The following is a 24,062-nucleotide window of genomic DNA, read 5'->3' as shown; positions in this document are numbered from 1 at the left end:
TCATCTGGTCCCATGGATGCTGTATTCTTGGCTTTAGAGAGTGCGTTTTGTACCTGTGTGGCCATTATTACTGGAATTTGGCAATCTTCCGGTATTGAGATGGGCCATTTAGGGGTGAGGGGGGTGAAGTTGGCACTGAATCGATCTGCCAGGATATTGGCAATATCCTTCGGATCAGCATATTTAATGCCATTCTGTTTTAGCTCAGAGCAGATCTGAGCATTGCCATTTAGATTCTTGACATAGTTATAGAATGCTTTGTGGTTGTCTTTGGAATCTTTGGCAATTTTATTTTCGTAACTAGCTTTGGAGGATTTTATGAGGCATCTCAGTTTCTTACTGAGGCTAGTAAGGGAGTTTTTTGCATCCTGGGATTTTCCTCTTTTCTGCAAAAGTTTCTTCCTTTTGTTGTAAAGTTTGTTTATGGCAGGGGACCACCAGATTGGCTTCCTTTTTTTGGATGAGAGCATTTTGGTTCTATTTGGGATGGCACAATTCATGCATGAGTGGATGTGCTCATACAGTGCCTTAGTGTAGGATTCAGCAGTTGAACTTTCAGTTCCCGTCTGCATGGGTGTCATGAAGTTTGTCACTTCTGACTTGAGTAGCATGAAGTTGGCTTTGGAGAAGTTTTTTATGGTGGTTTCTTTACTGGGGGTGGGGTGGGATGTGGATGTTAAGGGTGATTAGCTTATGGTCAGACCTGACTAACGAGGGATTGACCATAGGTATGGAGCATTGATTTCCCATGTTGGTAATGACCAGGTCTAGGATATTGGAGCCCCTGGTGGGACTATGGATTAGTTGATCGAGGGCGTTGGAATTTATGAATTCCATGAACCGTTGCGCAAAGGTGTTGGGACATGAGTAGTTTTCCCAGTTAATGGCAGGGTAGTTAAAATCACCCAGTATTAAAGTGTTTGGTTCTATCTTAATATTTTCCAGTATGTTTAGAAAGGTGTAGTGAGAATCTTGGGGTATGGTGGGGGATCTGTAGCAAGCTACAATTTGGATTGCAGTCTTACCTAGTGTTAGTTGCACTTGGAGAATTTCAGACACATTGTGTTGGCCAACTAGCCTGGTGGTGTGAATATCCTTGGTGAATATTGACACTCCTCCACCTTTAGTGTTTCGGTCCTGGTTTGGTGGCCGAAAAGTGTGGTAAGAGTTGTAGCCTGGTATTGCAGGGGTGCTCTCTGGAGCCTTGAACCAGGTCTCAGTTACTGCACAGATATCGATGTTCTCCATTTTTAGGAGTGCCTCGAGAGAGTGCATTTTGAGGTTTAGACTTCTAGAATTGAGTAGCATTACCTTCAGATTTTGCATATGATCAGAGAGACACAATCATATTTCACTGTAGCGTATGGAGCTTTAACTGACCTGATTCCTATCAGTTACAGGATAGAAAGTGTAGGAGCACAAAGCATTTTATGTCTTTGAAAGCTGTAACACACTCAGCACTTCCTAACTGACAGCAGCCAGAAGCAAAGTATATTTCTGATCCCGTAAAAATACACAAAAAAATGTGGTAATCAAGTGTTTTATAGCTTAAAAAACCTGCTTTATCTTCACATGAATCAGACCCTAGGCTCATGCCTGCCTTCCTTTCTCTGGACAGGCATAACACCTGCCTTCTACTCCTTACCTTGCAGGTGGGCAATCCTAAATGGCAGCTCCATACAACTTTTTTTTCCAAGTCTGGCCATGCCACCAGATACTCAATGGCAAATATCAGTGCCAGGCCTCCCACTTGGGAAGGTCTTGTTATACTTATTCCAGGTGAGGATTTTTGACTCTTTAAGTAAACGATCATGGGGCACATTTTTGAATAACTGTTTGTCTAGTCCCTCCTTTCAGACCAATTTCCCAAGGTTGACCCTACAAGGATTATAAATCGACAGACTTCTAAGGATCAGAAAAACCCACAAAACCCTGCTCCACATCAAAGTCTTGATCCCGGGAGGGGTCTCAGGAGAAAACCCATATGAAAAATAAGGAAAGATAAGCATGTTTAGGAAGAATCATAATTTATACAGAAAGGCTTTCTAGTTAACCTTTGCAGGTCTGTAAACCAAGATCAAATAAAAAATGTTTCTAATAATGCTTATAGTAAACAAAGCTGAACAATCTAAAAGGTACAAAATAGGGAAAATGTGACACAGATCAAATTACAGAGGTGAAAATATGATGTGCATAAAAAGACAAATCTGTAATTATTTGTATCCCTTTGTTTAAATAACTATAGCAGCAAACCTTTCAGTGAATCAGTCCTAGGGTAAACATGTTTTGTGTTATGTTTTTTTTTTTTTATGGTTGTCTGATCATTCAGTATTGAGTAATGTCAGTTCGTGTTTTATTTTTATCAGCCTTTGAGTTTCTGGTGATGTTTCTTTACAGCAATACTATGAGGTACCTATCACAATGAAAGCTGTGTTTGAATACATTGATACCTTCTCATCAAGAATCAAAGAAATGGAAAGACAGAAAAGGGAAGGGATCTCCTGCAAAAAAGAAGAAAGACCTCGGTCACTTGAAAACTTCTTATCCAGGTACAATAAACTTTGCATTATTTAAAAAAAAAATATCTGATTTTTTTTGCCATTGACTTCCATTTAACAGCATGAACAAAAAGCAGAAGGATTTACTATTGTGCTTGTACATCTTGTCTAATGCTACGGCACAGGGTCAAAGGGCAAAAAGAATGGCTGTTACAATTTGCTTCATAGTGTATGCTGCGTTCAGAGTTTGCTGTGTTGTGGGTGTCAGAATTATTTATTTTAGTGACAGGGAGAATTTTATTTTATTTGCTTTTATGGGTTCATAGGTATACACTGGGCTAATGTCCGCTAGGGCCTTTATAAGCCTAGCCATGCAACCCAAATGTGTCCCACAAGTTATATGTTTTAAACATTTATACAGGGGATGATTGTTAATTATGACATGATTTACTGACTGCCTCTTTCCATCAGAGAAATAGGCACCAGACCAGGGGTGAATTTTCAATTTCCCATTCAATGGTCCAAGTTACACTAAAATATAGTTAGGGAGGTTCTTTGTTTCACATGGTTGGGGAGCCTATTCCAGAGAATGAGAATTCTCTAAGTTGCATATCTGTCTCTCCAGCATGTCCTATTTATGTTGCAAGCAAAATTTAGGTCTTTAGATCTAGTAGTTCTGATACTGTTTGTTTTGTGGATGCGTAAAAGGTTCATCAGAGCAGGATCTAGGGATGCCTTGTATCAGTAGTCTGTAGGAGACAGAGTATAGAGATAAAGTTTAAAGATGAAATGCATAGGGCATTGTGTTTATGCCCTGTATTCTTTTTGTAAGGACCATTTGCAGACATTCCAGTTGCTGCATGTATCTGGTCAAATACATACCGAAGGGGGCAATATATTCAATGTGGGGTGTGATGAGGGCCAATGTGGTGCAATGACTTTCCTGGACCTAGATGCCATGCCCTTACTTATACGTTGAGCAACATAGAAGGATTTCCTTACTACCTTGGACACATGTTGGATAAAGGTCAGGTTACTTCTGCATGTGTTCCCAGATCCCTGACCTGTGGGTCAATTTTTAAGGGTGTTTTATCAATGATATCATTTTAGGGGATGGCCAACTTCCCCAAAGTACTGTAATGCATTTCTTGGCATTGAGTTTTAAGCCACAGCTGGATGTTTGTGTCTTGGGAGAATTCTGTGACTGCTGCCAGTTTGCAATCATCTGCAAACTTGGTCAGCCAGAGGCCTTTGACATTGGCCTTAACTTCCAAGAAGTAGATGCCAAAGAGGAGCAGGCCCAGCATGGAGCCATGAGGGACTCAACTGGTGATCAGCCTGTTTGTGGATGTGGTCTCATCACTCCTAACTTCCAGGGTTCTGTCTGTGAGGTAGATGGGTATCCAGCTCATTCTGTAATTATACCTAATTTCAACGTTAACAATGCCCAAGCTGGGTATTGTATCAAATGCTTTAGCCAGGTCAAGATAGGTGGTATGCAACTTTTTAACTTCATCCATTGCCTTGGTGACCTTCTCAAAGTAGCCCACCAGGTTCATTCGGCATGACCTTCCTTTGACAAAGCCAAACTGGGATGAATCCATTGTCTGAAGGCCTCCTGCATGTTTGTTGATCATTTCCATGACAATTCTTTCCATGGGTTTGCATATAAGACTAGTCAGACTAATGAAGCTGTTGTTTCCAGAATCTGCACATGGTCCTCCCTATAAAGATGTATGACCATTGTAGTGCTCCATTCTCATGGCACAAAGCCTGTTTTGAGACTCTAGTAAAATAGCAACTCTAGGGGCCCTGATAGGTCATATTTTAGACCATTCAGGAAGCATCCTGGGATATTATTCACACCCACTGAGGCTGTGTTCTTTGCATTAATAAGTACAGCCAGGACATGCTGTTATTTATCGCTGGAGAGGTTATATTTGCAGGTATTTCCTGAGGGTATCGGGGGTGAGTGGGAGTTAAAGCTGGAACTGAATTTGTCAGCCATGTATCACCTGGCTCAGTGAATTTGGCACCATTAACCACCAGTTCAGCACACTGCTGTGTGCTGTCTTTTAGGTTTCTGACACATCTGAAGAAGACTTATGGATATATTTTGCCTGGGAGGCTACCTTGATCTCAGAACTGGCTTTATTGGACTTAACTAGTAACCTTGCCTCCCTGTTTAATTTGAATAGAGAGTTCTTATCTTTATGGGAGTTACATTTCCTGATTTTAGCCATGATTATTTTCCTTTTGCTGTGTAATCTGTTTACTTCTAGTAGCTATAGCAGCCTCTATGCAGCCATTGACATGGCTGTATAGAGTTTCTGTGAAAATTCTGAACAGGCTACTGTGTTCTCTGAGACTGTAGAGGAGCACTGAATTTTGAGAAACTATTGCTTAATAAAAGGTAGTTTGTAATAGTTTCTAACTGGTACTGGGCTTACTAGGGTTAACAAGTTGATTTTGATTTCAAAGGAGAAGCTTTATGGTGAGACCTTATCAGGAGGACATGATGTTGGGGTGAGGGGGTGGAGTGCAGCATTCTCCCATATGTGTGAATTAAAGGTCCAGTATATTGCAACCTGTAATGGGCCTATGTAATAACTGGTCAGGGGTGTTTGTGAAGTCCAGGAATCTGTGTGCTTTCAGATTTGAGACTGTGCAGGATTCCCAGTCTATAGTGGAGTAATTAATTTCCCCCATGGGTAAGGTGTTAAGTTGGATAGTGAGGTCTAAGTATGGGCAATGAATTTCATGGGGCATAGAGGGTGACCTATAGCTTGCTAGGATATGATATGGGATTTTATCTATGGTGACCTATACACGGAGAAACTCTAGCACATCAGCCTGTTTAACCAAATTAGTGGTATGATTGTTATTGATGTATATCAACCACATCTACCTTTAGTCCCTGTCAGTGCAGCTACTGGTCTAAAAGTGTGGAAGGCACTGAAACCTTGCACTGCCAGGGTACTCTCTACAGCTTTAAACCATACCTTGGTAACTGCATAGATGTCTGTATTCTCCAGAGTGAGTAGGGCTTGGAAGGAGTGTAGTTTTTTGTTTAGTCTCTGGAAATTGAGCAGTAACATCTTGAGGGTCTGTTAATTGGTTTTGCTATGTCTGTAGGTTTGTTGATTTGGCTTTACCTAAAAAAGGCTCTAGGGGTTGGATTATATCCAGTATTCAAAAGCTTAGAAGGGATAAGTGCAGACCATCCTTGCCACAGTAACGTGTGTTAACCTTGTCTTCTCATGCTGACAAATATTGGATCCTCTTAGAAGGGGCTCTATATCACAACATCAAAACGTCGTAATATCAAACACCTAATGATCGACAAGTATCCATCGAAACGCATTTGCTCGATTCGTTGAATACTTACAGGGCAAAGATGTAGATGGCCAACTACACAATGTTGCCCTTTCCTCCACTGTAGTGCGATCTCAGAGTTGGTATATTTAGTTAGGGGGGTTTGGGGGGCACAGCCCTCCACAATGGTGGGCTTGTTTTAGGTTTAGTTTGTTCCATTGTAATGCAGGGCAAGTGTTTGTTTGTCCTGTAAGTATTCATCGATTTGCAGAAATGCATTTCAATGAATACTTGTAAATCTTTAGGTGTTCGATATTATGACATTTCAATGTCGTAATATGGACCCTTTGAAGGGTACCAGAATCTCAGCAAATTGTTAAAATCCTTCATATTTTGTGCATATTCTGGCATATATTACTATTGTGAACTGCATAGGTGGATTAGTCAAAGAACCATTTTCAATCACAAACCAGGTTAAAAAAAAAACTAGTAGCTACAGGAAGCTTAGACTCAAGAAATAAGATACAAATGAAGTAACATACATAGTTCAGATATACTAGGCATTTATTTGGAAGCACAGTAATTATAGAGACAATGGTCTAAAGTAAATAGTCTCATACAGATACAGAGTTAGAATTAGTGTTTTAGGAAAGTGCTGATCACTGAATGTTTGCAGTGTGAACCAGTGTTCGATAAGAAGGCATTTAACCACTCAAGTCCTCTCCTCCAAACACCCCAAACTAGGTTTCAGTGCAAAAGCCATGCGTTTTCATTCCTTGGTCCAAAACTAAGGGAACCTGTCTCTTCTTTTCTTAAAGATCATTCATCTTACCCCATTTTCAAGTACATTACAAGACTCTAGGAAAATGCTGCCGGTCCCCTCTTATTATGTAACGTAACCTTTTTTCTACACTACATCCTTGAGACGGGTTGCTGTGACTCTACTTTTCATTTTGATTCATTCAACATGCCAACTCAGATATTCATGCATATATTGTGGTCCATTTCAGGGTGGCAGGTCAGCAGGAAGTACCACGCCTTGTTAGCCCTATCTTCATATCTCTCAATCTCGTAGCATAAGAAGTAATCGGGGACGAAGGTCAAAAAATAGGGACATATTTTAAATATTGTTCTTATAAACTCAGAAAGTTGCTAGAATAACATGTTAGCATGCATTTTCTGAAGGATATAAAAGTTTGAAACTCAAATGTTTGCTATTATTTACCGACATCAGTTCTCAGTGATTTGCCAAAAAAAAAATTATGAGGAACTGAACAAAAATATGAGGCAAAAATCTGGACAATTAAGAACTATGCCTTTTTTTGTAGCACTGGTACCTTTGGAGCATTGTAAGCTCCACTGCGAAATTCATTGGCAGAGTATTCCTGCACAATAAAGGTTTCTTTCAACATAACCAAATGTGTATCTCTTTCATCTTCATTTAAGTAGATAACATTGATAGCAAAGGAGTTGACTATATACTATAGACTCCTATTATGGTTGGCATGATAACTCTTTCCATGCATGTTTGTCTGTCTGTAGATTTCCTGTAAATGCATGTCACTATGGTTCCATCCTTAGTCCTATCCTTGGTATACAAGAAGAACACTGGCAATAAAAATATTCTGGTGATTAAGCTTGTGTATCAGCTCTATTCCAGCAGCACCTGATCCAACAAGATTGTCATTGGGTTCTGTAACCATGGAAAACTCCAGAAATACCAGGTTTTCTGCATGTAATTCATTTTTTTTTTCTCTTTACTGTCTTGCTCATTAATACTGCCATTTTTTTTAAAACAAGCAAAACTTTAAAATTCTACTCCAATGTAAGAATAAGGCTTTTCTATGCTTATGGGAGCTGCTCAGAAGTTTCCTAACACATTCAGTGTAGATTAATTTGGTGTTGTGGGATAATAGAGCTATGTTTTATAGATTCTTTTTTCTTGTTTTAGAATTTGCACATCCTAAAGCTCCATCACAGTAGTTTCCTGCAGAATCTTTCCCTCACACTTAGGTCGAGTAAGATATATTTTCTTGAAACAGTTGTTCTGGATTGCCTAGAAGGTATTATAACTACCTGCCATGGACATGTTTGGAGCTCTAAGGATCAAATTCCAGTCTGTAATTTCAAGGATCTCATTCATAATTCTTTAGTTTCCATTTGGAAAATCATGGAATGTAGATCTTAGGTCTCAACTGTCTCCGATTTCATAGAATGCCTATAATGTTACGTCATATTTTTGGTCTGTCCTTCATAAAATTTGTAATTTTCTGGCAACTCATTGAGAACTGAAGTCACTAAATAATGACATACATTTAAGTTTCAAAGTTCATATCCTTCAAAAAATGTATGCTAATGAAAAAAGCTGTTACTCTATCAACTTTCTAAGTATGTAAGAACAATATTTAAAATGTGTATCTGACCTTGGGCCTTTGCCCTCCATTACTTTTTTGGCTTTGTCCCTGATTCATGAGGCAAGAGGTTGAGACGTATGAGTAGGGCCTTTCCAGACATGACTAATTTAGTATGATAATAAGTAGAATGGTGTCACAGTCTACTCTGACTAGGGAAGAGACCAAAGGGGAAGTAGAGTGTGCCAACCCCAGCTTTACCAGTATAGTGTTGCTTCTTCCCCACTGGTATCTTTAACCAGTTTTCTTGTATGATTATTGCAGATTAAATCCAACAGATGTTTAGGTAACCATTTTTAGTACTGTTGTTCACCCATTTGATGGCTGTGTTATCAAAATCCCAGAATTCATGTAATATCCACAACTGATACCTCTAGGAGATTCACATGTATATAATTTTTATGTCTTTTTGATAGTGTATGGACTCCAGCCATATTACCATGGAAAACGTATGTTAAGTGGGGAGGGTTTATGCTACATAGCAAATATATAACCCTTTCCCTAAAACAGGACTGGTTTCTGGACAGTGGAAATGGAAAATGGCGTATACAGCTTTAAACTAAACTTTAGCTGTTTCCCTAACTTTTAGTTTATGTTTGCTTGATTAAATTATATATTTTTTGCAAAGTGCCTTGTAATATAGCAATATAATAAAAACTGAGTTGAGATGAGCAGGACAGTGTCCCCCTCACACCACCTTGAGCCTGATCAGTAGAGGATAAATGGAGATATGAGTCAAGCCGCTCGGTGCTATGTACATAAAGTGGGAGATGGGTTCAGTTATTTCTGACGATGGCTAAGATCAGCCAAGGCCTGACTTTACTCCCAAAAGGCAATGTTTTGGAAATGCTGTCTAGCATAAGAGAACAGTTTCATATTTTATCAAACGATGTGAGAAATCTCAAAAATTAACTTTAAAACTACCGTAGCCTTATAAAATATTGTGTGTTAGCTTAATAAGATACATAATCAGAAATGGCAGGTACAAGTTTTGGGGAAAGGAAACATAAAACTGCTTAGGGCAGTTCAGCCCAATGATTCAATTTTTTGTTCAGTTCTGAACTGTCGGCTACAAAGCAAGAAAATCAGATGACCAGTTTTCACTAATCCCATCTGAAATCCTTCCTTTCCCAATTGTACAAGGTAATACACAATAATTAGCAGGGTGTTGGAGGTGCACGGGGGGAGGGGCTTGTCTCCCTGCAAAAAACAATGTTTTTATTTGTTTTTTTTCCCAGATTTTGTGTTTGCATGAACAAAGATTGCTGCCCAGTGTATGCAGTAGCATGTCTATGGATTCGATATATTCTCATATTCTGGTCGACATTTGGAAGAACTTTGACATTTGGGTCTTTCAATCATATTCAGTAGACCCAAATAGATAGATGGACCACAACGAAAACTGGTTCTTGTGAGCAACAAAGCTGCTGTTGAAAATCCACCAAAAATCAGGAAAAAGGAACCATGCACTGTGGAGAAGTTCAGATAAAACTTCCGGGTAATCAAGCACATTTTATTGAAAAACAAATAGGTGAGTGCTTTCACCCTTAAAAGAGCTTCATCAGATCTAACTCCAGTTTACATAACATGCAGTATTTATCTGTTTTAACACAGAAATCATTGTCAATTCACTCGAGCTGGGGTCATAAATGTACACCATAAGCTATTCATTTGAAATGTCGACCATACAAGTAGAAAATAAAAAAAAAAAAACTTACATTAACACTGCTAACAGGGGGGCTTTGCCCCCCTGCACCCCCCACACCCCCCACACCCCCCGGAACTTAAATATACCAACTCCCAGGTCGCACTACAGTGCAGAAGTGGAAATCTTTCCATTCCACACTGCAGGGAGATGCCGGTTTCCCATGGTCAACATTTCAAATGTCGATCATATGGTCTCGGCCATATGAATGTTGACATTGTGAAATGTCAACCATTCGAAGGGGACCCATATAGATATATATACATATATATATATATCTATATACACACATACAGTATATACAGTATGTATATATATATATATATATATATATATATATATATATATATATATATATATACATAGATATATATAGATAGATAGAAATATAGATATAAAGGCAAGGCTTGTGGCACAAACAACTATTTTCTTTAATAGCTGTCCTGATTTCTTCACACAGAGGTTCTTTGAAAATTGCTTACTCATTTTAGTGTAAAAACAGTGATTGTTCAAGACTGATGTGTACTGTTTTGGAGAGTTTCTTCCTTCAACAATGTTGTCTGACTGTGAAATTTCATATATATAATTTTGGTTGGTGAGGGTGTATGGAGCTTGCTTCTGCAAAATAAATAAATAAATAAATATGTCTTACAGGCTAGGGTTATTTTACAAAAAAATGAGAACAGGGCTGTAAAGAATAATTTATCTATTGTTATACATCCTCAACTACAGCTTAATTGTAATATTCTGGTTATTCCAAATCTGGGTTGAAATGATTCATAGAGCTTATAATTCTCCCAAGAATTTATTAGTTACCTAGCATGCACTGTATGGCTCATGTAAAAAGGACCTTTACCTACAAAGTGCCAAATTTTGTGATTCAGAGACATGTTAGCGGTGACAAGATAAGACCTCATTATTGGTTAATTTGCATGTCTCTTAATTCAATTTATTACTACAATGTGCAGATCAGTGAGTTCCATTGTGGCGACCCCTTACCTGGTAAAAGCCGAAAGACAAACAACAACAACTACAATGTGCAGATCATTACTGAGCTACATGTTATGGTAATAAATAGCTGCTCTTGTAGACAGTGGCATCCTCCTTCGTCAGGCACACACACACACACACACACACACACACACACACACACACACACACACACACACACACACACACACACACACACACTGTATTTGTCCTTCCTTCTACCAAAATTCTCATCTGGATAACAAATGACACAAAAAATAAATAATATAGCTTGCCTAGTCTGCTATCCAGTAATATAATGTGTACACTTCAGATGAATAGTTATGTTTCTATAAAAGTTCTGTCACCTGTTTTGTCTCCACTGATTAAATGTTATTCTTTCAAGGCACTGGCTTCAGATTTGTTTTGACTGCTGTAAACCACATCCATGTCCTTGTTTACCTGATGCATTGTATGTACTACATTTTTTTGTTGAGCATATGTTATAGGGTCTGTTATAGGTGCTCACATGTTAGTCATTCACAATACACCTACTCACTGCTAGAAAAAGCATGTGCTATAGCTCCCACAAGCCTGATCTCCCATTTCTACACAACCTTCCCTACACCTGACCCTAATCATTGTATAATCCTACCACAGCTCTAACTCTAACCCTAAAACTCCCACCCATTCCCCAATTTGATTCCTCACTTCAAATGAACAAACTGCAGAAATAGCAAACAAGGTGAAGGCTGACACTTCTGTTAAAAAACTATTTATTCCAAAACTGTGAGAGCTTTCGTATTCATATAACAAATGCTTCATCAGACATAAAAACAGATTCATTGACAAGACTTAAATAAAAAGCATCAGTACTCATGATCACATCAATTAAACTACTGCAGAGCCTTAAAGGTGTAGAAGTTAATAGGTTACATAATCCAATAAAATCACGTAAAAGCATGATGAAAAACATAAGTATAAATATAGTATAAATGTATGTAATAAGTACCTGTGCATAATGGTCAGAGCTTAAAAAATCAACATATAATATGTATATAATTAAGTTGAACTGTGGTGTGTCAAAGGTCTATTTATTAAAAAAGGTTTGAGGGTGACCCTGTCATTGAGACCATATGTCTTATCCGACTGAAATCTGATGATCCATTTGGTCTCCGAGCATTCAGTGTAATTCTTTAGATTCCCTAGCCTGATGTTTCCCTGGATTAACTCTACAACCAAAAACATAAATGTATGTGCTAATCCTTAGGAGGGTGAAGATTACAATACCATACACCAACTTAAATAAGGCCATACAAGAGATTATTAAAAGTAACTGGTTGATTTTGACCAGTAGTAATGAGATTGCTAGTATGATTGAGGATAAACTATGTTACACATATAAGAATAATAAATCCCTAAAAAGTTGCTGTGTTATGAGAAGAATTATGGTAATAGGAGAATTCAGTTACAACCATAGGGACATATCCCTGTAGGAATTGCAACCAATGTGGATACATGGCTAATGGCTTTGTTTTCATCCATCCTGTTACTAACAGGGTTTATGAGTTCCGACACTATGCGGATTGTAGGTCATGTGAGTTGATCTATTTAGCCTGATGTATCCTGTGTCCTTCTTTTTACATTGGTAAGACCAATAGGTCTTTAAGAGAAAGAGTGAGAGAGCATGTTTATGCTATTAATAAAGAAGATGATACAAACTCTTTGGCTAGACATGTACATCAGAATGGATTAGCACATAAATTTACGTTTTTGGTTATAGAGTTAATCCAGAGAAACATCAGGCTAGGGAATCTAAAGAATTACACTGAATGCTCTGAAGCCAAATGGATCATCAGACTTCAGTCAGTTAAGACATATGGTCTCAATAACAGGGTCACCCTCAAACCTTTTTTAATAAATAGACCTTTGACACACCACAGTTCAACTTAATTATATACATATTATATGTTGATTTTTTAAGCTCTGACCATTATGCACAGGTACTTATTACATGCATTTATATTATATTTATACTTATTTATTTTTTATTTATTTTATTTTACATTTGTTGACATAGTCTGACTAGATTCATGTCCATTTTCAGCGGAGGCCCGGAGAGAAGAGCACCAAGGTAGACAGATACACAACAGATAAAATAGAATGAAAACATATTCCATATTTGGTATTGACAAGGACTACATATGCAAACAGGTTCGAGTTACTCCCTGGTGGGAGTCAGGGAAAATTCAACAGTAGTTTGATTAATAGATATTTCACATTCATGATGAGAGCTAGCCAGGCTTGTTGCAGTGGCAAAGCCAGTTTAGTGCCAGATGTTGTTTGAGTTTAGTTTTAAATTGGACCGATGAGGAGAGCAAAGTGATATCAGCTGGAAGTGAGTTCCAGGCTCTGCCTGCAGAGTTTGCAAAGAGGGAATCACCGGCTACACTGTTAGATATGATTGTCTGAATTAGTAGTCTGTTCGCGGAGCTAAGCAGTCTAGGATTGTTATAGGGGGTGATAATATTTTAATTGCTGGTGTGTTATCTGGATTATATAGGATTTTATTAGCCATAATCAGAAGGTTATATTGGATTAGACTGGGAAGTTCTAGCAACCCAAGCTGGTTAAGGTTGATGCAGTGGTGTGTCCTAAAAGGCAGGCCAGTGGTAAACCTGGCAATATGATTATAACAGGTTGACAGTCTATTAAGTACAGTCTTGTTTAGATTAGAGAGAAGGGGGGAAGCATATAGAAGTGTTGAAAGTAGGTGAGCGCGAGCTATGGCAATCTTGGCTGGAGAGGTTAGGAAGGCTTTTATTGTATACAGTGACCCAAGTTTTTATTGATGGTTTTGATCGATTGGTTTACATGTAGGTCAAATTTTAGGTTGTTATCAATAATGATACCTAATAGTTTTGTAGAGGGGTTGGGGGAGATTACTGTGCCATCATTTGCATTTATGGTAAAGGTAAAAGCAACAGATCTTTGTGTTGGTGATAATAGCAGCATTTTAGGGTTTTTTGGATTTAGTAACAGTCGATGTTCAGAGAGCCAGTATTCTATAGTATTAAAGGTGGACTGAGTAGCAGACCACAAATCTGTAGGAGATGTAGCTGAGCAAATCAGGGTGGAGTCATCAGCATATTGGATAGAGCTGACATTTGGGATGACAGTATACAAGTCATTAATAAAGATGGAAAACAGTAAGGGCCCTAATATTGAGCCTTGTGGTACTCCAAGGGTGTTAGGTAATAAGTTAGAGAGCTTGTTCTGCCAGAGAACAGCCTGCTGCCTACCATTGAGGTAGAATTTAAACCATTGAAGGGCTTTAGAATCTAGACAGAAAGATTGCAGGGTGTGAATCAGAAGTCGGTGGCCCACCATGTCAAATTCCTTGGAAAGATCCAAGAAGAGGGCTGAGGATATGTGATTGTTATTATGGTTATTGTTTATGGTGTTAGTAAAAGCTAGTAGGGCAGAAGTAGTGCTGTGGTGTGGACGAAAGCCGTGTTGAGTATCTACCATGAGGTGATTCTGGATTAGGTGGTGCATAAGTTGTTTGTGTATACATTTTTCCATAATTTTTGCAAGTGGAGAAAGTATAGCTATTGGTCTATAGTTGGAGAATTCAGTGGTGGAGCCTCCTTTATGTAGTAGGATTATGTAGGATATTTTCCAAATGTTGGGAATTTTACCTCTGCTATGGTACGATTAATTAGTAGTGATACTGGGTAGGCAATAGCATCAGCTGCTTTTTGAAAGTACTCGGTGGGAAGTTGGTCAGCAGAGAGTGTGGTGGGTTTTAGTTTTTTGATCAAGGTACAGATAAGTGATGTGGATACTGGTTGGAACTGAACGAGAGTAGGTTCATAGTGGTGGTACTATCGGGGCCAGGGGAGCTAGGAGCTAATTGGCTAGCTAGGGCTTGAATTGTCTCGGTAAAGAAATGGTCTGACACAAACTCGGGGGGTTTATCAATGGTAGCAGCGGGGACAGGGGTATATGTTTTACCAGGGTGAAGTAGATTATTCAGACCTACCCATAACTTCTGAGGATTGTTCTGGTTAGCTGTCTGTAAATGACAGTAGTATTGTTTTTTGTCTTGTAAGATGGATTTTTTAGTTTCATTCCTAGCTTGCCTGTATTTAACATGATCATGGGGGTCTTTAGTAGAGCGCCATACAGCCCAAAATTTGCTTCTAATGGTAATTTTTAGTCTAGACTCTTTAGAAAGCCATGGTGCAGTTTTTGCTTTTGTTCTCTTTAAGCGGGTGGGCGCATGCAAATCAAGGATTTCAAGAAATTTGTTGTTAAAATATGCAACTGCCTCCTTTAAGGCGAGGTGTTTTAGCATAGACCAGTTACAGGAGTTAAATACTCATGTTTTTCATCATGCTTTTACATGGTTTTATTGGATTATGTAACCTATTAACTTCTACACCTTTAAGGCTCTGCAGTAGTTTAATTGATGTGATCACATGAGTAGTGATGCTTTTTTTTTAAGTCTTATCAATGAATCTGTTTTTACGTCTGATGAACCATTCATTATATGAATGTGAAAGGCTCACAGTTTGGAATAAATCGTTTTTTAACAGAAGTGTCAGCCTTCACCTTGTTTGCTATTTCTGGAGTTTGTTCATTTGGAGTTTGTTTTTCTCTGTAGAAGGCTTTGTCTCTGTTTTTTTCTGTTGTTACAGTGATTCCTCACTTCCTTATCCTAAAATTCAACTCCCCACCTCTAACCCTAAAGTCCCCCGATACTCCTTAAACCTAAAACTCCAACCCACCCCTCCCTAAATCTAAATGTTCCAATTGGTGCCTAACCCTAAAATCCCTTCCTGCTCCTTAATCCTAGCCCCCCTCATGATCCTTCCCCACATCTGCTTGCCCAAACTCATATTCAAGTTCGAGCACAAGCAGCAGCCCACACAAGCTGCAATTCTCTTGACACCCTGGCTTCAAACTGCTTGGGACTCAAGCTGTTGTAGTATTCCGTGTGTTATACTGTCATAGCTGAGGCCTCTGTGTACTACAGATTTTTGTTTGTTAGTTCTGGTTAATATATACTACATCAGTATCTAGCATAGTTAGTACATTGTATCGATCTGTATTACTGATCACTGTACCTTATTCTGTTCTGTTTGGTTTTGTTCTTTGCCAGCCCTTCACTATAAAAGTATTCTGCCTAGATTAGATGGACTTCCTGGGTTAAAAGACCATGCATTTAATGAAATAAATCAGTCTGCCACTTCTGCAGTCAGTGTATATGTAGTTCATCTTTTTTCAAAAAACCCATAATATGTAAAAATCTAAAGTAATTATAACGTATTCTAAACAGTAACTGCTGAACTCTGACCTATCAAACAGCGCATCCCTCCTCTGAGTGGGTTAACAAGGAATTGCTTCTAACTTGGAACCCTGACATTTAAACCAATCCAATTCCAGACAACAGTACTATTTTGTCTAAATAACAAATGAATACTTAATGTGACTTCAGTGTTTCTGCCTCAAGAAAAAAAAAAGAAAGATACATAATGAAGCAGTCAGTGTTTGGCACAGCTGGTTCACAAATTCTTAGCTAGGAGAAACAAGGACTGTTTTCAGGAATATTTTTGATTTCTTTTATTAACTTTTACTGAAACAAAATGATTTTAAAGAAACAACTAATGTATCCTGCCAGAAAAAGAGCCAGAACTCTGCCAAAATCTAGTAAAGAAAAATGTAAACAGGAAAAGTTAAATTTAAAGTTAGGAGCATGTTGTACACAGCAGCTGATATTTATGCAGATGTTGGCACATAGTGAAACCTTAAGTAAATAGCAGTGAATAAGCCTGGCATTTCCTGTGCACCCAAGTCTTGAGTCGCTGTACTTTTATATGCATGTAGCTAGTCACTTTGTCACCACATAGTTCCTAGTTCCTCATCCAAATGAATACCAGTAAAGTAATGCACCCTTCTTTGTTCTTGTAATAATATGTCATTTTTGAAATTAAATGTTATCAGATTTCCTGGTTTGTAAAAGAAGTGCCAAATTTAAGGGTGTGACTGATATTAAGATACTAAAATTCAATAAAACTAGAGGTTCTTGGCAAACAACAGTAACCTATACTTGTAATGCCCAGATGATAAGGACGACTTGGGTTTTCTTGAATAGAGAGTTTGAAGATCGTACAATTTGCCACCCAAAAAACTGAATCTAGTATAATGGAGTGTGAATGTGTATAAACAGATAGAATAGTAGTGTAGAAATTACTCTAAATGAGCTTGATAAAACTGTATTTTATAGAGTACTGAAAATCCTAATGCAAGGAATGACAGTACAGATCATGGTATACTTACATAGTTCATCAGGATCTCTGTCACCATGGCTTACTGTCTTTTCTATCATTTACTTTTCATCTTAAAACATAACCCATGATTTGGTAATGAACCTACATATCATCCAGGCATACTAGGATATGATTCTTAAAGAGGCTTATCTATGAGAACTCGTGAATGCGTTGTTAGTGTGATAGAGCTCTTTATGCAGCAAACACCTAAGTCCACACAGCTCATAGGATCATAAGAAGTTACTAGGCTAATGGCCCTAGGACCCTTACAAGTCTAGCCAAGTTCTACCCTTATTTCAATGATCAGCACCAATTGCCCCTGTCCAAGAGGAACACAGGTGGACCCCCCCAGGATGAATTTACAGTTACCCATCCAATCATCCAGATTGCATTTGAAGAGGGCCTATGAGGTGTTCTGCTTGACATGAAGTGAGAGTCCATTCCAAAGGTGTGATAACCTCTGGGAGACAAATCTGTCCCTCGAGCAGGTTCTATTAATGTCACATGCCAGGTTAAGGTCTTTACAGCAAGTAAGCAGTGTACCATTTGACTTGCGGATATGCAGCATTTCTAGAAAAGCAGGATCAAAGACTGCCTTCTATGCAAGGCATAGATCGAATCTGAGTAGTCTGTATGAAACAGAATAAAGTGACACTGATTTCAGATGATCCACATGGGACAGATGCTGAAGACTTTGAATTTTCCCTGTGGTCTCTCCAATTGCTGCATTTGCTTGGAAAGGTACATACAAAAAGGGGCATTGTACTCAATTATTGGCATGATGAGGGAGAGTACAGAGAGGTTATAACTTATTTTTTTCTGGACACAATGCCCTTACTTATGAGATGAGCAATATAGAATGCCCTTCTTACGACTATGACAACATGGTGATCAAAGGTAATGTTGCTGTCAACCTGTGTGCCCAGGTCTCTCATCACTGAGTGAGTACTTAGGGTGTTGTTATTGATGTGATAATTAGCAGAAACATGACACTTACTGAAAGGGATGATAACACACTTTTTTGCATTGAATTTAAGGCCATGACTTTGGCAACAATCATTTGTTTGAGTAAGACCCTCTTGTAGGATGTTGATATTGTTAGGAGATTCTGTGAACGCTCCCAGTTTGTAGTCATCAGCAAACTTTGTCAGCCACAAACCTTTAGTTTTAGCTTGTACTTCAGAGAAATAGATTCTGAACAGTAGAGGTCCCAGGACTGATCCCTGTGGAACACCAATGGTTACAGGTCTCCTGTTGGAGATGGATTCGGGTCTATATTATTTGAACAAAGTTTTATAACTTTGAATACCATATGGGTGACACCGTATGGTGGAAGTTATAAACCTTTGAATCATGGAAAAGAAAAAAGCACCTAATAAGGTAAAGCAGGGGGGCAAGCCTCCCTGCACCCCCCCACAATTTAAATATACCAACTCCGAGATCGCACTACAGTGTAGTAAAGGGAAGTCTTCCCTTTACCACATTATAGTGCGGTCTCGGACTTGTTATATTTAAAGAGAGGGGGGTGTGGGGGTGCAGCCCCCATGTGGGGGGTGCAGGGGGGCTTGCCCTCCTGCCTACAACCCTTAGTTTAGGGTTTACTATTTTTTTTGTTTTTTTTTTAAGTTTTATAACTTCGACCATATGGTGTCACCCATATGGTATTCAAAGTTATAAAATTTTGTTCAGATAATATTAACCCGATGGAGTCCCCTATTTTGACTATACGGATTCTGTCATTGAGCCAGTTAGTGACCCATCTAATGATATAAGGGTTGATACCTAGCTGGGTGAATTTTATTATTGTTATTGACAATTATTGACAATTATTGTCAAATGCTACAATAAGGAACTCTGAAAGTTCTTGTGATTTTTGCTTAGTAAGTGGTGTACCTATTTTGAGAGAACTGCTTTATAAAAGGAAGGTCATTATCAAATAAAATGGCTGCTATGTAATGTATGGTCATTCATACATTCATTCATTCTTCAGTTGCATATTTAATCCAGTGCAGGGTCACAGGGCATCAGGTGCCTATCCCAGCATTTATTGAGCAGAAGGCAGGGAAACTAATCTAAAATGGGGTGTCAACTCATCATAGGGCATATACACTCAAGTTTCTCAGAGTAGGCATGCTTACATACAGGAGTAATGCTGATTAACCTTTGTCATATCTTTGGAATGTGGAAGAAATCCAGATCATCTTTCAAAAACCCAGGTGGACAAAGGGAGGATGTGCGGAGTCCACACAGCAGGCGCCTTTATGCAACTTATGGAATGCCTGAATAAAATACTGGCAAGCTGCAATCCATCAAATGAACCAGTTTGGGTTTGTGTGAGGTAAATCATGCCTACTGAATTTGGTAAACTTCTCCAAGAAGGCAACTAAAATGTTGAATAATGGCCAGTCAATACATGCTGCCTTTATGCAACTTGCAAAGGCCTTTGATGCTATCCCACACTCAGGTATTGCTGACAAACCCACTTACTTAAATATTAACTCCTATGTAAACCACTGGATAGGAAACCAGTTCATAGAAGGAACCTACACAGTCTGAGTTGTTGGCACACTCTCCTCCAAAAGACTTGTCACCACTGGAATTCCACAGGGTTCCATATTGGATACACTCCTCTTCAACATATACTTCACTGATATCCAAGCTGGTGTCAAGACCACAGACTGAAGCCCAATATAAATAAATATATATATATATATATATATATATATATATATATATGTGTGTGTGTGTGTGTGTGTGTGTGTGTGTGTGTGTGTGTGTGCATGTATAGTTATATATATATATATATATATATATATATATATGTAGCATTGTACAATTTGAGGAACAAGAGAACCCTTCAACCAACCACATAAATTGTACCCCTTCAAAGCTGATATGCCATTGGAGGCCTGGGCACATTTGTAGGCTATGATTTCTCTTTTGAGCACCATCTATCAGCTGTGATTAGGAAGCTTTTCTGCTTAACCCAACTAATTACTGAAGGTCTTTTCACCAGATCCAAGGGAGTTATTATACTCCTTTACTTCAGTTATTAAGCATTTAACAGACTACAGCACCCATTTGTTGTGTTGCTATCTGAAAATGTGCCAAACTTTATAATAAACAATTCCTGACCAAAAAAAGTATGGATATGAGTTCCTTTCTACAAAGCGCCTACAAGCTCTTAACTGATTACAGCCAAATACTCCTCCAGGCATAGTCATTTCTGCAGTTATCTCTTACTGCGCCTCTAGGCATCAAATATTCCTTGTTCATATTTGCATTAATTCCAAAACCATGCTCTATACAAGGTATCAGAATATTTTATCTTGCAGCATACATGATGGCAAACACAATTGTACTGATATTTGACCTCTGCCAATGAGTATTTGTTAGAACTGTAAGGCGATGACTTCATTTTTTTTCAAGGCTCAAGCCACACCCAGTGGGAGTTAAAGGTACACACTCAAAAGAGCTGTACTGGAGGGAATGAGCTAAGGATCTCTTAACTCTGGAATAAGCCCCTACTCCTTGACAAATAAAAGCGCTCACTAACTCTCTTTAAAGACTACCTTGACAAGTGGATGGGGATCCAAGCATTCACCTCTTGGTTGTCTTCTTGGATCCTTATAGTAAGGAATTTCAGTGGATAGGCTGCTAGTGGTCTGATGGACTAATTGTCTAGTATAAACCCATGACATTACCAACCGATAAGAATTTCCCTCTCTCAAGCAGAGCTCAACCTCAATTGCATAATTCTGAATATGTGAGCTAAGGATCCACCAATAAGTGCCACACGTCCAATAAAAAGAAGCCGGTTTATTGCAAAAACATGAAAAGAGGACGAAATACAAATCGACAAAAACAAAAAACAACGTTAATAATTCATGAAGTTGATTCAAAAGTTAAGCGCTTTCACCCATAGCAGCTGGGCTTCTTCAGAACTAAACACCAAATACTGAAAACAGTTTATAAAACCTATTTGGCGCCAAAAATCCTTCAGTTTGTTAAAGTAATATTAGCGCTATAATGCTATAATGTTTTAGCGCTAGTATCTTATAAATATAAATATTCACAGTATATTTCACTACTGTAAAATATTATTGTGTAATACATGAAAACTACCATAATCTATACTAATGAATCAGCTATAATATGTTTATATTGTAATAAAACACTAAGAAGGTCCTGCAATGAATAACAATAAAAAATAAAAACATTCCAATTCTCGAACTGCAGTTCTATTTGATCATGTCGCTATATACAAATGTGATGTGTAATAAAAAATGTGGTGTATAATCAAACTAATCTCATAAGTATATCTAATATTACTCAAAAAATACAATATGATCTTTAATTCACACACTACTAAATTACCTAAAACCATAAACTATTGTTAAAAATTTTTTGTTAAAAAATTTTTTCCCCATTGAGTATTTACTATAAATACTTTAAAAATTTTATAAAAATTTTATATATCAAATGTAAGACAACTTCTTATAAAAAGTTATATAGCAATTGACAGAAATAAATTCATTAAGGCCCGGTGGAGTGGTGGCATCTAAATGTATTTGCCACCATACTTCTTTAAAACTTAGTAAACTTTTAAAATCTCCTCCCCTAGGATCCATGTCTATATGCTCTAATATACTAAATTTAAAATAATGTTCATTACAATTAGATTGAATGTGTCTATATAGAGCATTGGTTTTGTCTTTTGTTCTAATGCTATTAAGTATGGTCATAAATTCTCTTCTTAAGACATCTCCCAGTCTTTCCTACATAAAAACTTGAACATTTATTACATTTCGCAAGGTATATCACCATTTTTGTATTACAATTACCATATTTGGCTCTGATAAAGGACTTATGACCATTCTCTAACCTTATTTTAGTCTCTTCTGACATGTATTTACATTGGTTGCAACAACCACATTTCATACTTCTGTTACTCAAACATTTTAAATCTTTTTTAGATTCATTATGTTGAACTAAAAATGTTATATTCTTTCCCATTTTATATATAAAATTCGGTTTGTTGCCCAATATTTTAAATAAATTAGCATCACTAGTTATAACATGCCAGAATTTACACATTAACTTTTTAATACTATCTGTAGCCAAGTTATACTGTAAAACGCAAGCTCTTTGAAAAGATGGTGTCTGACATGTGTTAGTATTCTCGAGATGCTTACCTAATTCTAAGCCTGCTCCTAATAAAGCTTTATATTTCACATTCCAGTGCTGTATAACATATTCAACTACATCTTCCATCATTTTTATGGGATAACCTCTTTGTTGGAATAAATTTTTATATATTCCATTTCATCTTTCAATTCTCATAAGTTGATGTCATGCAAGCAGTACGAATAAATTGCCCTTTGAACACATTATGTTTTACTTTCGGAGGGTGACAGCTAGTATTTGCTAAATAATTGTTGGAAAATGTATTTTTCCTATATATTTTATATTGTAATACTCCCTCATTATGGAAAATAAATGTGTCCAAATATGGTACCCCCATTTTGCTATGTGCATATGTGAATTTCAAGTATACACTGCTTGTGTTAATATAATCAATAAAATGTTCCAGAGTTTCATGATCTGCTTCCCATAAAATATAAATGTCATCTAAAAATCTAGAATAGTATTTGATATGTTTAAAATATATACTGGGGAACAAATACAGGTCCTCCCAGTTCAGCATAACTAGATTGGCATATATGGGGGCACAAGCTGCCCCATAACCACTCCCCTAGTTTGCTTAAAATATTCTCCTTCATAATAAATGAAGTTATTGTCTAGTACTATAGACATCATTTCTACTAATAAACATATTTCATCCCATTCAAAGTTGGAATATTTCATTATACTATTACTGAAGGCTTCTAAGCCTTCTTGTTTAGGGATACAGGAAAACAAATCAATAACGTCGATTGTAACAAAAATAGTATTATTTTTCCAAGCTGTAATCGGATAATTATTGAGAAAAACCCATGAATCTTTAACCATATGGGTTATATGATTGTATAATGTATATGATAGTATTAAAAAGTTAATGTGTAAATTCTGGCATGTTATAACTAGTGATGCTAATTTATTTAAAATATTGGGCAACAAACCAAATTTTATATATAAAATGGGAAAGAATATAAAATTTTTAGTTCAACATAATGAATCTAAAAAGGATTTAAAATGTTTGAGTAACAGAAGTATGAAATGTGGTTGTTGCAACCAATGTAAATACATGTCAGAAGAGACTAAAATAAGGTTAGAGAATGGTCATAAGTCCTTTATCAGAGCCAAATATGGTAATTGCAATACAAAAATGGTGATATACCTTGCGAAATGTAATAAATGTTCAAGTTTTTATGTAGGAAAGACTGAGAGATGTCTTAAGAAGAGAATTTATGACCATACTTATAGCATTAGAACAAAAGACAAAACCAATGCTCTATATAGACACATTCAATCTAATTGTCATGAACATTATTTTAAATTTAGTATATTAGAGCATATAGACATGGATCCTAGGGGAGGAGATTTTAAAAGTTTACTAAGTTTTAAAGAAGTATGGTGGCAAATACATTTAGATGCCACCACTCCCCCAGGCCTTAATGAATTTATTTCTGTCAAACCATTGATTGCTATATATCTTTTTATAAGAAGTTGTCTTACATTTGATATATAAATTTTTTATAAAAAAAAAAAATTAAAAATATTTATAGTAAATACTCAATGGGGAAAAAAATTTTTAACAAAAATTTTTTAACAGTAGTTTATGGTTTTAGGTAATTTAGTAGTGTGAGAATTAGACAAGGATCATATT

General features: G+C 37.3%; 1 protein-coding gene across 1 annotated transcript in view; it reads left to right on the top strand.

Annotated features, from left to right (window-relative positions):
* Positions 1-24,062, top strand: part of CCDC80 (coiled-coil domain containing 80) — a 451,240-nt gene that overhangs the window by 330,619 nt on the left and 96,559 nt on the right. The window contains exon 4 of the mRNA XM_044072370.1: positions 2,398-2,549. Coding sequence (XP_043928305.1) covers positions 2,398-2,549 — 152 coding nt within the window. The remainder of the gene's footprint in view (positions 1-2,397; positions 2,550-24,062) is intronic.

The sequence above is a fragment of the Protopterus annectens genome, chromosome 5.part0 (assembly GCF_019279795.1).
Source record: "Protopterus annectens isolate FY-2018-M chromosome 5.part0, PAN1.0, whole genome shotgun sequence".
Lineage (NCBI taxonomy): Eukaryota > Metazoa > Chordata > Ceratodontiformes > Protopteridae > Protopterus > Protopterus annectens.
The sequence above is the reverse complement of the archived record's forward strand: the minus strand, read 5'-3'. Positions and strand labels throughout refer to the sequence as shown.